This window comes from Vanacampus margaritifer, chromosome 2 (genome assembly GCF_051991255.1).
Source record: "Vanacampus margaritifer isolate UIUO_Vmar chromosome 2, RoL_Vmar_1.0, whole genome shotgun sequence".
Taxonomy (NCBI): domain Eukaryota; kingdom Metazoa; phylum Chordata; class Actinopteri; order Syngnathiformes; family Syngnathidae; genus Vanacampus; species Vanacampus margaritifer.
The window spans coordinates 28,818,451-28,832,307 of NC_135433.1; the positions used below are offsets into that span (position 1 = coordinate 28,818,451).

The 13,857-nt window shown below is 38.3% G+C and overlaps 1 protein-coding gene across 2 annotated transcripts in view; it reads right to left on the reverse strand.

Moving 5' to 3' along the window:
• Positions 1-64: 64 nt before the first annotated feature.
• The window catches only part of LOC144043063 (glycogen debranching enzyme-like), a 35,423-nt gene continuing 21,630 nt past the window's right edge, over positions 65-13,857 (reverse strand). Inside the window, exons 18-35 of one of the 2 annotated variants that reach the window (XM_077556300.1) lie at positions 13,555-13,679; positions 13,267-13,379; positions 12,358-12,492; positions 11,874-12,004; positions 10,432-10,568; positions 10,145-10,278; positions 9,862-10,037; positions 9,661-9,763; positions 8,623-8,746; positions 8,267-8,368; positions 8,025-8,136; positions 6,328-6,463; positions 5,460-5,572; positions 3,451-3,662; positions 3,266-3,363; positions 2,108-2,195; positions 1,670-1,803; positions 65-1,492 (exon numbers count right to left, since the gene is read on the reverse strand). In XM_077556300.1, the coding sequence (XP_077412426.1) occupies positions 1,375-1,492; positions 1,670-1,803; positions 2,108-2,195; positions 3,266-3,363; positions 3,451-3,662; positions 5,460-5,572; positions 6,328-6,463; positions 8,025-8,136; positions 8,267-8,368; positions 8,623-8,746; positions 9,661-9,763; positions 9,862-10,037; positions 10,145-10,278; positions 10,432-10,568; positions 11,874-12,004; positions 12,358-12,492; positions 13,267-13,379; positions 13,555-13,679 (2,291 nt within the window). In that variant the 3' untranslated portion in view covers positions 65-1,374. Of the gene's footprint in view, positions 1,493-1,669; positions 1,804-2,107; positions 2,196-3,265; positions 3,364-3,450; positions 3,663-5,459; positions 5,573-6,327; positions 6,464-8,024; positions 8,137-8,224; positions 8,369-8,622; positions 8,747-9,660; positions 9,764-9,861; positions 10,038-10,144; positions 10,279-10,431; positions 10,569-11,873; positions 12,005-12,357; positions 12,493-13,266; positions 13,380-13,554; positions 13,680-13,857 lie in introns of both variants that reach the window. The other variant, XM_077556299.1, reaches the window with a different exon arrangement.

Sequence of the window (13,857 nt, forward strand, 5' to 3'; positions counted from 1 at the left end):
CTAGCATGCTAAAAGTACCTTGGCTAGAGGAATACCATTATATGAATGAAAAATTGGCAACAGATTAGCATGTATCACGTTTTTAATGAATTAGTCAATACAGTACAGTGCAGATGCACTAGGCTGACTTTTTCCAGTAATGAACAGTGTGTGAACATAACAAAAGGTGCTACAAATGACTAGTAGTTACTTGGCTTACAGTTAAAAATAACAGCAAAAGTGAGACAAGAACAACAAGGGACACGAATGATGAGGACATATGATCCAAACTTGGCAGGTGATTGTGGTTTGCAATATTTGTTATATTCATTTTTTTCTTTTTATTTTTTAAATCATGTACATACCTCTAGTATGGTACAAAGCTATCAGCATCATGGTAATGTTGCACAATTGTAAGATATTCTGCATTCTTTGCCCGTCATCATGTGAATCCTCGATTTTTGCCCTTGTGCATGAATATTTATCCTTTCGCTTGCATGATCTTTCTGCTTCCTCTCACTGTCCAAAAACACTAAATTGACCGTTGGTCTGACTGTTAGTCTAGCTGTCTGTCTGTCACCTTTGTTGCACAAACTCACAATTAACACACTTATCCCTTATGGCTGCTTCTTTTGTCTTTACATTTAAAACGATTGCTGATTCCGCTGCTACCTGTACACATAACATTAATCCACTGTGCCTCACTATTTGCACAGCATAATTTAATTTCTTATTAGCATAGTTATTAGTTTTACTTTATTGATAGTTGTATTCAAAATTATTATTTTTTTAACAAACTCAGCTTTACACCCCAAAAGGCGTTTCTATTCTATTCTATTCTATTCTGTTGCACTGCTTTCCCAGCAAATTGGTGGCTGGTGCAGTGGTCACCTGTCTCTTTTATACAAAAATCCCCAGAGGAGGAAAAATGTCAGGTGAGCGTTCAGTCATTGTGGCTTTGCAGTCAGGTCATTAGATGCATCGCAACTTCTTTGCCATGTTCTGGGACAGCGACAACTGATTTCCCTTCAAATGGGCAAACGCAGTGAGTCGAGTGTTGAACTAGCCACCCTACACACATACATTTGACACTTTGTGTGAAGCTGCCAAATTCACGCGATCATTCGCAACAATCAATACAATTTTGTCCAAAGTGCAATAGTGTAACCACCCCATATTAATTAAATGTACTGCTTTAAGTTTACATTTTGTGTGGATTTAAATCACCTAACTGTATTAAAAATGACGTGTTTTATTTAATGAGAAACACTTGTACGACGAGTATGACACTTCTTTCAAATTAATTTCAACATGCAATAAATTTCAGTGGCTTGACAATTCAACACATTCATCTAAGCGTAAAAGAGGCATTGGAAAGGGCCTTGCAGAAGTTTTCTAGAAGTCATACAACACTTCCAGCAGAGTAGCCAAAGACCATGCTTGTGTCTCACAGCTAAATGGGCAGTACTGGCCATTCTCATTAGTTAACTCTGGCAGACCTTTCCATGGAGACCTATAGATAGAGGTCGAAAAAAGTTTAGGAAAAGGTGGAAAGCAACAATTGGTCACAGATTAATGTTCTCCATGATGTCTTTTCCATGACTATGCCCACAATAAGATGCGGAAATTCACATTCAAAATAAAATACAAATTGAAACGAGCATCATTTTCATGTATGTAACATTCCTACCTTTCCAGATGAGTATAGTGTCGTGAAAGAACATTTTTGACCAGGGTCACCGTCTCGGCGTAGGTTTTTTCGCCAAGCTTTCTGGCGAAGTACAGTTTAGCACGCAAGAAGTAGCCAACAGGCCAAAGCCATTCCTGGACAAACACACGAGTGTGAAATAAGAGCTGAACTGATTCGTCGACTCGTCCAGTGCTATCCAACAAACAACCTACGGGCCTCAGCCCGCTAAGCACTTTAATCTGGCCCACAGGATGAATTTAAAAGTGAAAAAAATGCAAAATCTTCTTCAGAAATCTGAGGATGTTTTGTAAAATCATGTAAAAAAATATATAGTTGACAACAAAAAAATATTATGTCATTCACCCTAAGTTTTAAACAATGACTGTCATCGTCCGTCACTGTCACTACCAATCATCAAACTCAAATTGGCTTTCTCACCGGTCCTTGATGGTAGTTGAAGCCCCTTGCCACGTTATAGTTGTCATTGTCCAGTGCATTGTCATACACACCGCAGTAGACCATATCACTGCAAATACACACAATAAGGAAGCAGATTTAAAAATACAACCACAGTAAAAACAAAACAATGAGCTGTTGGAAGTTTTAAAGGTCAATATTTTTGTTTATATGTTCTAATGCTTTTGATGGCTTTTCCTTCATAGTTTGGCACATAGACATAAAGAGTTAATGTACTGTAAGTTTACTGCATTTTTTGTATTTATATTATAGGACCATCGGTGTTCACCAATTCCGGTCCTCGAGGTCCGGAGTACTCCAGGTTTTAGTTGTTTCCGCCCACTAGATTCATATAATCAGCTCATCATCATGCCTGATAACAATCCTGATCTGTAGTATCAGATGTGTTGGTAGGCGGAAACATCTAAAACCTGCAGGATTCCAAACCTTGACGGCCGGAATTGGTGAACCCTTTAAGTTATATGCATATTCTTAGGGTTAGTTTTGCCTCATTTGTGTAGATCACAAAAACATGGCATTGAAAGTGTATGTGTTCATCAGGATGGGACAAAATACTGATATTGCATCATTAATGTGAAGTCAACCTTGAAAATTTCTTGACAACGATATGTTTATATGTGACCTCACTAGTCTAAACATGACATTCTGATTAATATTACATTTGTTGAATATGAGTTATGAAGCAAAATCGAACCATTTTTATCCATCTCAGGGGGTGGCTATTTTGCCACTTGCTGTTGACTGAAGATAACATCACAGTTACTCAAAAAGTTTCACGACCAATCAAAGCTCTCCTGCTTTCTGAAGCTGAGTTGTGATTGGTTGTTACCTGAGACCTGAGCAACTGTGATGTCATTTTCACTTGACATCAAGTGGCAAAACGATATTCACAAAAACTGTTGGGTTTTGCTGCTTAACTCATATTCCACTAACGCAATATTAATCAGAATTCCGTATTCAGACTAGTTAGGCTGCATAGAAGATATTATTGTCAAGAAATGTTTTTTGGGTTGATTTACCCCTTAACTCTCACACTACATTATATTTTGCCATTTGATTGTTATGATCCCCACTTAAAAAAATTTTTTTGGGTATGGAGAAATGAGAAAGATGTATTACTCAGGGTCAAGGGTTTTCATTCCAAGGGGTCCCAGTAATTTCTCCTCAGCCAATTCAAGAGCTTTCCAGGCTCTTTGCACGGTAAACAGTTCTGGAGCCTGTCATGAAAAGAAAAGGAACCCCCCCGCCCAGCTCTGTCAGTACTTAATACTAAGTGTATTATAATCGTAGCATTACCAACTTACCACGACCATGGCAATAGCAAAGTTTGGTCTGAGTTGGTAGTCACACCAGGGGCTAGATGCTCCATAACTGTCCTTATAGATGCCTTTTTTGTGTACAAGGTCAGAATGCTTCTCATTGGGGTCCATTGGCTCACCGGACACCCAGAAACTTGGCTCAAAGGACTGCTGGATCTGTTCATTCCATTTGGCGTACAAAATGAACACCTCTTTACCTGAAACACAATGCAACCAAATCTGAAACTTAGTTTTTGAAATGTGCAGCATTATAAATGTATTAGTTTGTATATATTTCCATGGGGAACATGAAGGCTAGTGGTTAGCACGTCTGCTGCACAGTCAAGAGCTTTTAGTTTCAAAACTTGCATATCTCAGGCACTCATATGTAGAGTTTGTAAGCTCTCCCTGTTCTGTTGTGGGATTTCTCCTTGTACCATGGCTTACAACATTCCAAAAACACACATGAGACTAACTGAGCTGAAATCGTCCATAGGTGTGTGAGTGAATGGTAGGTTGTCTATATGTTGACCAGACCAGGGTGTAGTCAGTTGGGAGATGCTCAAACTCACCCACGACCCTTATGAGGACAAGCGAGAATAAACATGAATGGATGGATGGACTGAATAGTGCTTGGTAATATGTTCAAACCTTGGGGTTTTTAAAAAAAGAAAAACAAACATAATCCTGTTTTCATTTTCTACTGTACCCCTGATCAACTATGTCCTTTGGTTGTAAGGTGATATATATTCAATAATGTTCTCTAACAAACCTCTGAGGGCTTCACAGGATACTGTACTAAATTGAATTTAGGTGCATCAGAATAAATGGGACTTAATACTTTGGCACCACACTTGCGCAAATCACGCACCATTTTCAAAATTAGTGTATGAAACATTTACGTTTCTGGTTTTCCACAAAGTGTGGAAAATCATGCAATACACTACCTGGTCCAATTAAAAATGACATTTACAAAGTCCTCTTTAGCATACTGTTTACATTATGACAACAAACACTACACAATTAATCAGAGGTACCTCATTTTAGCAAGTCTTCACACAGGGCAATCTTTGGGTGTACTACTGTCAAGTAACAACTAATTATAGACAGGCTTGGGGAGCAACGAAATACATGTACCGCCGTTACGTAATCAGATTACAATTTTTTTTAAACTGTGTTCCCTTACAGTTACAGGAAAAAACATGTAATCAGACACATGAGCAGTTTGAAAAAGCTTCACGGACGGGAGGAGGAAATGGCGATCGGCATTTACTGGCACTTACTCTGAGCGAAAGTTTGAGCTGAGAGTCCAGCGGCATGCTACACGCTGTAGCTTCTTGCTAGCTAACCCGCTAGCCTACAACCAGAATGTGAGTTACACCTTCCAAACAAATCTCCCTCCCACTAATTCACTATTTAAACATCATACACAACATATACACGGCTAAACTTGTGACTGGGATAAAAGTTAATTTTGCAGTTGATGTCACACATCGTCATCCTCATTGGTATCTATCTGTATATCTATCTATCTATCTATCTATGCTTTCAGTGACAGTTCGAAAGCAGCATATGGACATCAATCAATCAATCAATCAATCAATCAATCAATCAATAGCCAACATGCTTTTTAATTACACAAGGATTTTTGCTATTTGTAGGCTGCCGGGTCCCTATAACCCCCGCAAATAGCAAGGGCACATTGTATAACATATATATTGTGGTGATATTTATTTGTATCTTGTCTTCATGAGCATACTCGCTATTGGAGTAATCCAAAGTAGTCAAGTTACATTACATTAATATTATGGTACTTGGATTACATTACTAACTACATTTTTTTAGCGGGTAACTTCTAACTGTAACGGAATACATTTTAAAAGTAACCCTCCTAACCCTGATTATAGAAACCATCAATACTATGTGAAAGCACAATAAGCAGCATCAAATCAAAACAAACTAATCGGGCAAGAAATCTAAATGTGCATTTGCAATGTGCTTGAGACTATATTTACCATTTCTGTGTACTTTTGCTCCATCATAAGGAAACAGTCCTTTGGCATGTAGCTCCACAATCCAGCGGATGGTTGACTTACTTAGACCAATTATCTCCACAGCTGCTCCGTCCCTGCATAGACAATTCCACATTCCATCTCATTCACGTTAGTAATCATGTCAAATTCCAGGTTTTCATTGACATGTTTTGCAATAGTTGACTCTAAAAATTGGGGAAATGAAATTGAGGTGTTTCTTCAAATGCTTTAGTTTAATATGCAATCAATGTTGTCTCTTTTGCGCTATTCTAGCAATGTTAATTAAAAAAAAAAATTCTTCATAGTGACGGTGTCTCAACTTGCTATAGATACATAACTGATGTACAAAGTGCAACATTGGCTACGCATTGGTTCCTCTTATGGTAGCCTGGAGCATGCTCGATCCTTTTTTTTTGTGTGCCTGTTCTTGTTGTGGCAGCTAGTCCACAATAGCTATCAATCATTGTTAAAGTGTGGTGTTTGCCGTTCACACAAAAGTGGCAGACGTGTTTTGTTTTCTATGCTGCCAAAATGGCTTCGCTAACGCACATTTTGGGACGCGTGATGTCAACGTCCGGATCTCTATAAGTGACAGCAAAACGGACAACTAAAGTCCAAGATCAAATCAATCAATATTCTTTGGATGTTTGGTGTTCAATTATTGACTTACTTCTGTCCTTTGGGTTGTTGTCTGTCATTTGTTAAACCTTAATTGACAGAACAAATGTGAATAGTAGCCCACCAGGGTAAAAGTAATTTGTTTAAAAAAAATTGTGACCTCTTTTTTTGTGAATTACATATCAAACATTAACTCATCCACCAATTCATGTGTGATCAGTCTCTATGTTACCTGGGAGTCGCTGGCATGCCTTTGTTTCTTGCTTTCTCACTCTCTCCCATTTTATCCATCCAAGTGCCACAGTTAAAACGGTTTCCTCCATGGACAAAGCCCGTTGCAGGATCCACGTTAATAACCACATTGAACCCTACAAGGAAGAGGAACACATTGAGATGGTGCCGCTTATGGTCGCCTCAGTACCGTGCTCTTTAGTACCTTTTTTGTTTATTTTCTTGATTTTTTGGCAGCACTATCATATGCACAGGGAAAGCCTTGTTCAGCATCAGGCAGACTACTGTCAACATTTTCCCCCAATGCTGCATTTACAAATTTTTGGGGGAAAAAAATACTATCACCGGCAAAGCCGCGCCATTTGTAGGTTCTGAAGCAACTAGTCAAATAGTCAACGCTTCTACTTGATCTCTCTGCAATAACAATTACGGTTTGAAGTGGAGTAATCCCATGTCACATGTTTTGGTATTATGAGAAATCACAGAAATCAACAGGTGGTTGTCACTTAGAAAATAAGAAAGTCTATCCTCAAATACAAGAAAAGCACAAGTGCTATTTAACATCCATCCAAAAATACACTGCTAACGCTAGCTGATAAGTAGCCGAAATCATCAAGTTGAAGTCAGCTGTCGGCGAAATCAACCAGAGAGCAGGTGAGCCATGATTGGTGGTTATGTGAGCCCTTAGGCACCGTGTGATTTCATTTTCAGTCGACAGCAAGTGGCAAAATGGCCGCCCCCTGAGATTGATAAAAGTGGGTAGATTTTGCTGCTTAACTCATATTCCACCATTGAAATAATAATACCGTGTTTAAACTAGTGGGGTTGCAAAGAACATATTATTGTGAAGAGTTTTTTTTTATTTTTAACTTGATTTCAACTTTAACTAGGATTGCTATCGAAGTTGTGGCCAGTTATACTAGTTTGGGATTTTTCTAACAGTTTTATTTCGTTTTGACTTCTGTTTTTGAAATACAGTTAGTTTTGTTAGTTTAGATTTTTTCTAAAATGCTTTGTTTTAGACTAGTGTTTATTAGTTAGATTTTTTTTCCTTAAGTACTTGAAATATTTCTCGATTGTAAGATAAGAAAAAAAAAAGGTCACGAGTATTGTGTGATAAACAACAATTTTGAAACACTGAAAGTATGATCTTCCTTTTTCGGTGCGAACGTACATCAAAAATGAAATAATGAAAATGAACCCTGATGTTTGTTTGTTTGACAGACGAAAATAAAGGACATTTTGAAATGTACAGTAGTTTGAGATTTTTGTTTTTTAAAAGCATTTTTGTTTTTATTTCATTTCATTAACGAAAACATTTTTGTTTCCTTTCAATTTGAGGTAGGCTTGAAAAATACTCTTAGGACTCATCCCAACATGGTCATAACCTTTCCAAAATGTTGTTTTTCAAATTGCCCATGACATTGACTTTTTAAACAATTGACTCTTCTTACATAAGTCAATGTAAGACACAGCAATAATGTGTTTGCAAAGCCTTGGCTGGCACTTTATCCCTTTGCACACTCTACATACTATAGTCATGATTTGTTTTCATCATTCACTTGTTTTTTTACTCTCACTCTTTCTCTCTTTTTCGTATATGCTCCTGCTTTCTGTGCCGCAGACGCAGCAGAGATTTTGAAAATGTTGCCAAAACTCTTAAGTGTAGGGTAACACTCTTCAAACAAACAAACACACCTTCGTCTCTCATGTTCATATCTATCTTGGATCCAGCATTTCGCTCTCTGAAGGCAATTCCCTCGAGGTGGCGCTGCAGAACCTCTTGGATCACATCATATAGTGGCTGCTCCTGTTCATAAACACTGTATATCTCAATACAAAATTCAACATGATATATATATTTTTTTGGATTAGTAGGATTAGTATTTTTGAATTACAGTAATTTTGGGAGGTGTCAATCGACACATGAAGGTACAAACCACTTCTCCTGGTACGCTGGGCTCACTATCATCAGTTGGGTACATGCGTGTGACAGGAGACTGAAGGATGCAATGCCCTTGGGGAACATGAAGGACATAATCCTGAAAAGTAGGGGAAAAAAAGATAAACAATGTGATAGTTGACAATAGTGACAAACCATTTTATGAAGGCGTCTCCCATTTAGCATTCAACCATGACACTCTGTTGACCGCAGTCTCAATAAAGCTGCATACAATAAAGACTTGTTTAAGATCTTTTGACTGTCTAAATGAAAAGTGGAATTCTATTATTGCATTTAAATCCTTTAAACCCATAAGCAGTATGGCTTCATATGTTCTTTCTGTTTTCCTCCTACCTGGAGGCACTGCAGCCACCACCACACGGCATCACGGCAATTGTATCTAGCACAGCGGCCCTCTCCAAGCAGGTTTGGGATCAAACCATGACGTAATGTCCCTGCGAAGGCCAAGATGATGTTTCTGAGGACACAGCAGAAGGCCTCATTTATTGTTCAATTACTGTTCCCAGGAAGCAGGAAGTCGTACAATGGCCAGGCTTGGGGAGTAGCGGAATACATGTACCGCCGATACGTAATCAGATTGCAAAAAAAATACAGTTACAGGAAAAGACATGTAATTAGATTACAGGTACATTTATTAAAAATGGGGATTACTTCGAGGGATTACAATTTCAGGAAATGGCGACCGGTATTCACTGTAATTTACTCGGAGCGAAAGTTTGAGCTAAAAGTCCAGCGGCATGCTACGCGCTGTAGCTTCTTGCTAGCTAGCCCGCTAGCCTACAACCGTAATGTGAGTTACACCTTCCAAACAAATCTTCCTCCCACCAATTCATTATTTAAACATCATGCGCAACATATACACAGCTCAACTTGTGGCTGGGATAAAAATTAATTTCGCAATTGATGTCACGCATCACCATCTTCATTGTATCTATATCTATCTATCTATCTATCTATCTATCTATGAGGCGTGGTTGCTTTCAGTTGACAGTTTGAAAACAGCATATGGCCTTCAATAAATCATTCCATCAATCAATCAATCAATCAATAGCCTACATACTTTTTTATTACACAAGGATTTTTGCTATTTGTAGGCTGCCCGGGTCCCTATCACCCGCAAATAACAGGGGCACATTGTATAGAATATATATTGTGGTGATATTTATTTTTATTTCGTCTTTATGGGCATACTCAATATTGGAGTAATCCAAAAGTAATCCAGTTACATTATTTTCATATTATGGTACTTGGATTACGTTACTAGCTACATTTTTTAGCAGGTAATTTGTAACTGTAATGGATTACATTTTAAAAGTAACCCTCCCAACCCTGACAATGGCATATAAGAATCACACAGACGCAGATGCCTACCGGGCTTCGATGTGTCTCCCAGTGAGCAGCATCAGTCCCCGCAGAGCAATAAAAGTGTCTCGGCCCCAGCAACGGAAAATTCCAGTAGAGAAATGAGGAAGACCTGATAGAATACATTTCAATGAGTACAAATCGCGAGTAGCCATAAAATCATACATAATTTTTTCTAAAGCCATCAAAACACTTTAGATGTTCGGTGACCTGCGGCCACTGTCACACAGCGCTGCTCCTTCTGTCCAGTTATTGGGCTGATGCAATACGGAACGTTGTCAATTTTCATTGAAAGCGGAGGAAGGGCAGGGAAGCGTCCGACGCCACACATCTGAAGTGATCCCAACGCCAAGTGTCGCACAAAGCTTGAGCCACTCTGGACAAAACTGGATAAAAGGCAGAACATGGAGTCAGCCTTCAGGTTGTATTGTGATTTGATTCAATTCCATGTGAAAGGACTGTGCTCAAAGTTGCATAATTAGGAAACAACTACCTTGACATGAGTTTGTAAATTGCATCCAGAGCTGTGGTGAAAGTTGATACGATGATAGCGTCAAAGTAAGAGGGAATCAAATAGCGTGGGATGTGCTTCAGATAAGCAAACATGGCTTCCAGCCATTGTCCGACCTGCACACATTAAACGATTACATGTACTGTAAGTGTTTCAATTATGCAAGTCACACTTTACCGAGATTTCAGTGTGAGCAAGTCTTTTTTTCCCCCCGTAGTTGCGTATGATCATATACAAAGAGGTTTTTTTCCTACACTTTTAAGTTTTACCTGTGCCAGAGGTCCTTCTCTATGTATGAGTCGATTGGAGATATATTCCATTAGCCAGTCACCTTGTCTGAGGTTAGAACACACAGGATGGCCCAGGTCATTGTTGGCACGAATATCAGCAAAAACTGACATCAGACCTGCAAAGGCAGAACCGCAATATTCAGAGTCAGGTACTGGTTGATCTAACCGTACCAGATTGCAAATAAAGACTCATTCCATTTACATTCTCCGCCCCACACTGAAATAATATTACTTTGGTGTTCACTAGCATACACATAAATTACACTGTAAAACTACAGACTAGACAATTAGTTGGTTTGTTCCAAAGATTGTCATTACACAAGGGCTGTCTGTACACACAAAGATAAACGGGATGATTTTGTCCCCATTTTGCCCATTTCCGACTAAGGATGATGAACAGCAGATTTGCGTTTTAGAAGATTATGCTATAAGATTATCCCGTGGTCTGAGGAGTGTTAAGAGTGATGATGTCCGGATAACAGGGTCCAAAACGGGTTAGGGCCGACTATCTTAAATGTTAAATGGGTACGTGCAAGGATAGACCCTGCCGTGGAGCGCCTGGTCTTGATTTGGTGCTTTATAAAATGTACAATTATTGAATTATTCATTATTTCTTCTATTTTGTACTGCTAGAGGGGTAGGCACAGAAATGAAAAGCTTTTGCTTCTGTCTACACCCTTTCGGTTATATATTTATGTATGGAATTTGTTTTTTGACTATGTTGAATTTTTAATTTGCCAATGAACCGAATACATTTTTCATTTATTCAAACGTGTTCAATATTTCTGACCAAATGTCTTTGTGTGTGGGGAACATCGGCGCCTTTCGAAATCATGTCTCTATGAATTGTGACATAAGGGGAAAAAAAAGTGGCCGTAAATAAAATAAAAATAATGTCCCACCGACTTTGTTTTTTGTATAAAAGTAGGTTCCAAGATGGCAAGAAGTGTTTTCCAAGGGAAGGTTGTTTTTTTGCCATTGTCATGCTACAACACTCCAGATTTGGAAAATATTGGCGCAACATATCCAGTAGCGAAAGTTATACTTCGTTTTTGGTACATCACATGTGATCACGTGAAATTTCTGCCTTTTGACTTTGGTGGTAGATGTGTGTGATGTTCTCTATTGAGATTATCAGAGCACGCAAAACGTTTGCAACAGTTAAACAATCTTTTAAGATTCGAAAAATCTATGTGTGTACCGGGGTCAACTATGAAAGCAAACAAACATTTAATTGGGCCCAATTGAAGAACAGTCAGTTTCCTGTTAAAACGTGATGTTACCAATCCAATATATCCAGGACTCCAGTGTTACGATTACAATGGCAATTATAAACCTTTACTCACAGATCAATAATCACGGGATGAGGACCAAGCCTTGCCGTGGATCAGGAAAATTCCCGGTACTCCAAAATCACTTACCTTGGAGGCCTGCATATTTGAACGTTCCCCATTCAGGAATATTGTAACAGCCTCCGCCATCCTCTTGCTCTTCTGAATCGCAGCGAAATAGCAAGACATTCATGTCTGCTAGCGTTAGTTTTGACATCAACCTAGGTGAGAATTTCACTCAAGATGATAAATACTGGACAACATAGTATTGCTCTAAAAGACAAAACCACTCAAATTAACTATTCAAAGCGTGTGTGGTTTTTAAAATCACTGTAACTGAATACGGTCATTTGCAAATGGCTGCTTATTATTAGGCAGTATCTTTTGCCAACTATTGTCTTTGTTGTGCTGATATAATTAAAACCGATGAACAATCAACAAAACAGGGACAATTAACAATAATAATAAAAATAATAACAATAACAACAACAATAAGAAGAAGAAACGTAATAATAATACATTTACATTGTGCCTTTCTGGACACTCAAAACTGTACATGTTGATGATTACTCACTGTGCCAAAGGCATCTTCAGAGCCTCCGATGGGTTTTCATCCGCTATACTGCCTTTTCTGTATTTTAGGCTAAATTGGGACAGAAAATACCGGAGTGCCCCAACCAACCTCTGCGCTTTGGGGTCCAAGCTAACCCTACAAAAAAGAGAAAAGGTTTAGCATCTTGTGATATACTAACAATTGTTTTCAAAATAATATCAGTGTTTAAAAACATGAATAGAGATTAAAACCTCTCTGAAAAACAGAGGATTACCTGTCGGGGTGTGCCAAAAAATCGATTCTTATAAGAATCGCAAATCTCATTTAGTACGATTCAGAATCGATTTTAAATGTCCCAAAATCAATTTTATTTAAATTATTTTATACTATCTTCCCTTTGTTTGTGTGTGCCTTTATTGGGAGCGCTGTTCATGTTGTACCCAATTTGGCCAAGGGCAGTATGGCTTCACGCGGTCTGATACACTGTTAAGTTGTAGCTACATTAGAGAGTAGAAGGAAAAAGTCACGATCTAGTTATTCCAACAAAAGTTTTTTTTTTTTTTTTGCAGCGTGGAGCCGTTCCTTTGAGTGATAAGAGTGCCGCGAGTAGAGCACTGATTAGCATTAAGCGAGTCAGACTGGAGTAGATCATTACGCTAGAAATTGAAGCAAAAATCATTGTCAATCAAATCATTTTGAATTAAAAAATAAATAAATAAAAAAATCGTTCTTAACCGAAAATCGATTCTGAATCGAATCGCACACCCAAAAATCGGAATCGAATCGTGAGACATTCAAAGATTCCCACCCCTAATAACCTGTATATTAAACATAACTGTATGAGCTATGTACTGTAAGTAAATAACGTTCAACGTGGGCTGAAATGTTTACGGTCAGGATGCAGTTTTGTGTAGGCGTGTGCTGTCGTACCTGAAGGCAATGACACTTCCCGGTGTCAGTTTCTTAAAGCTGATTTCCTGAACAAACTCGGATGGACCTTTAGATGTCACTCCAGCTTGTTTCACCACTGAGCTCTCCTCTAACTGGAAATGTATATAAATGTATATTAAAGCATAAACCGTTGTGATAACTGGCATCAACATGCACAATTAATTACTATTGCTATCTAAAATAAATGAAGCAAATCATTTTCCACTTCAATAAAGAGAACTCTGGCATGCACACAATAATGCTGAAGAAAATGTGTATTTTACTGACTGTAATATGTTCTTTTATCTCTACGGTGTATTCAGGCATGCCATTAATGTAGTTGTCATCCTTTTTGAAACTGCCAGCATGTCTTTCCACTGTCCTTGCCTCCAACACCACCTCCTCAATTTTCCCTGCAGAGAAAAGTTGTATAAGAGAATTAATGCGTGACAACAATAACATGACAAAAAAATAAACAAACAAAAAAACATGCAAAATAACTAATGAGTCAAATAACAACTATTATTGCCTTGATTCTCGATCCCCAATCAAATGCTAAAACACACTACAATAGTCTATAAGCTTCTTAAA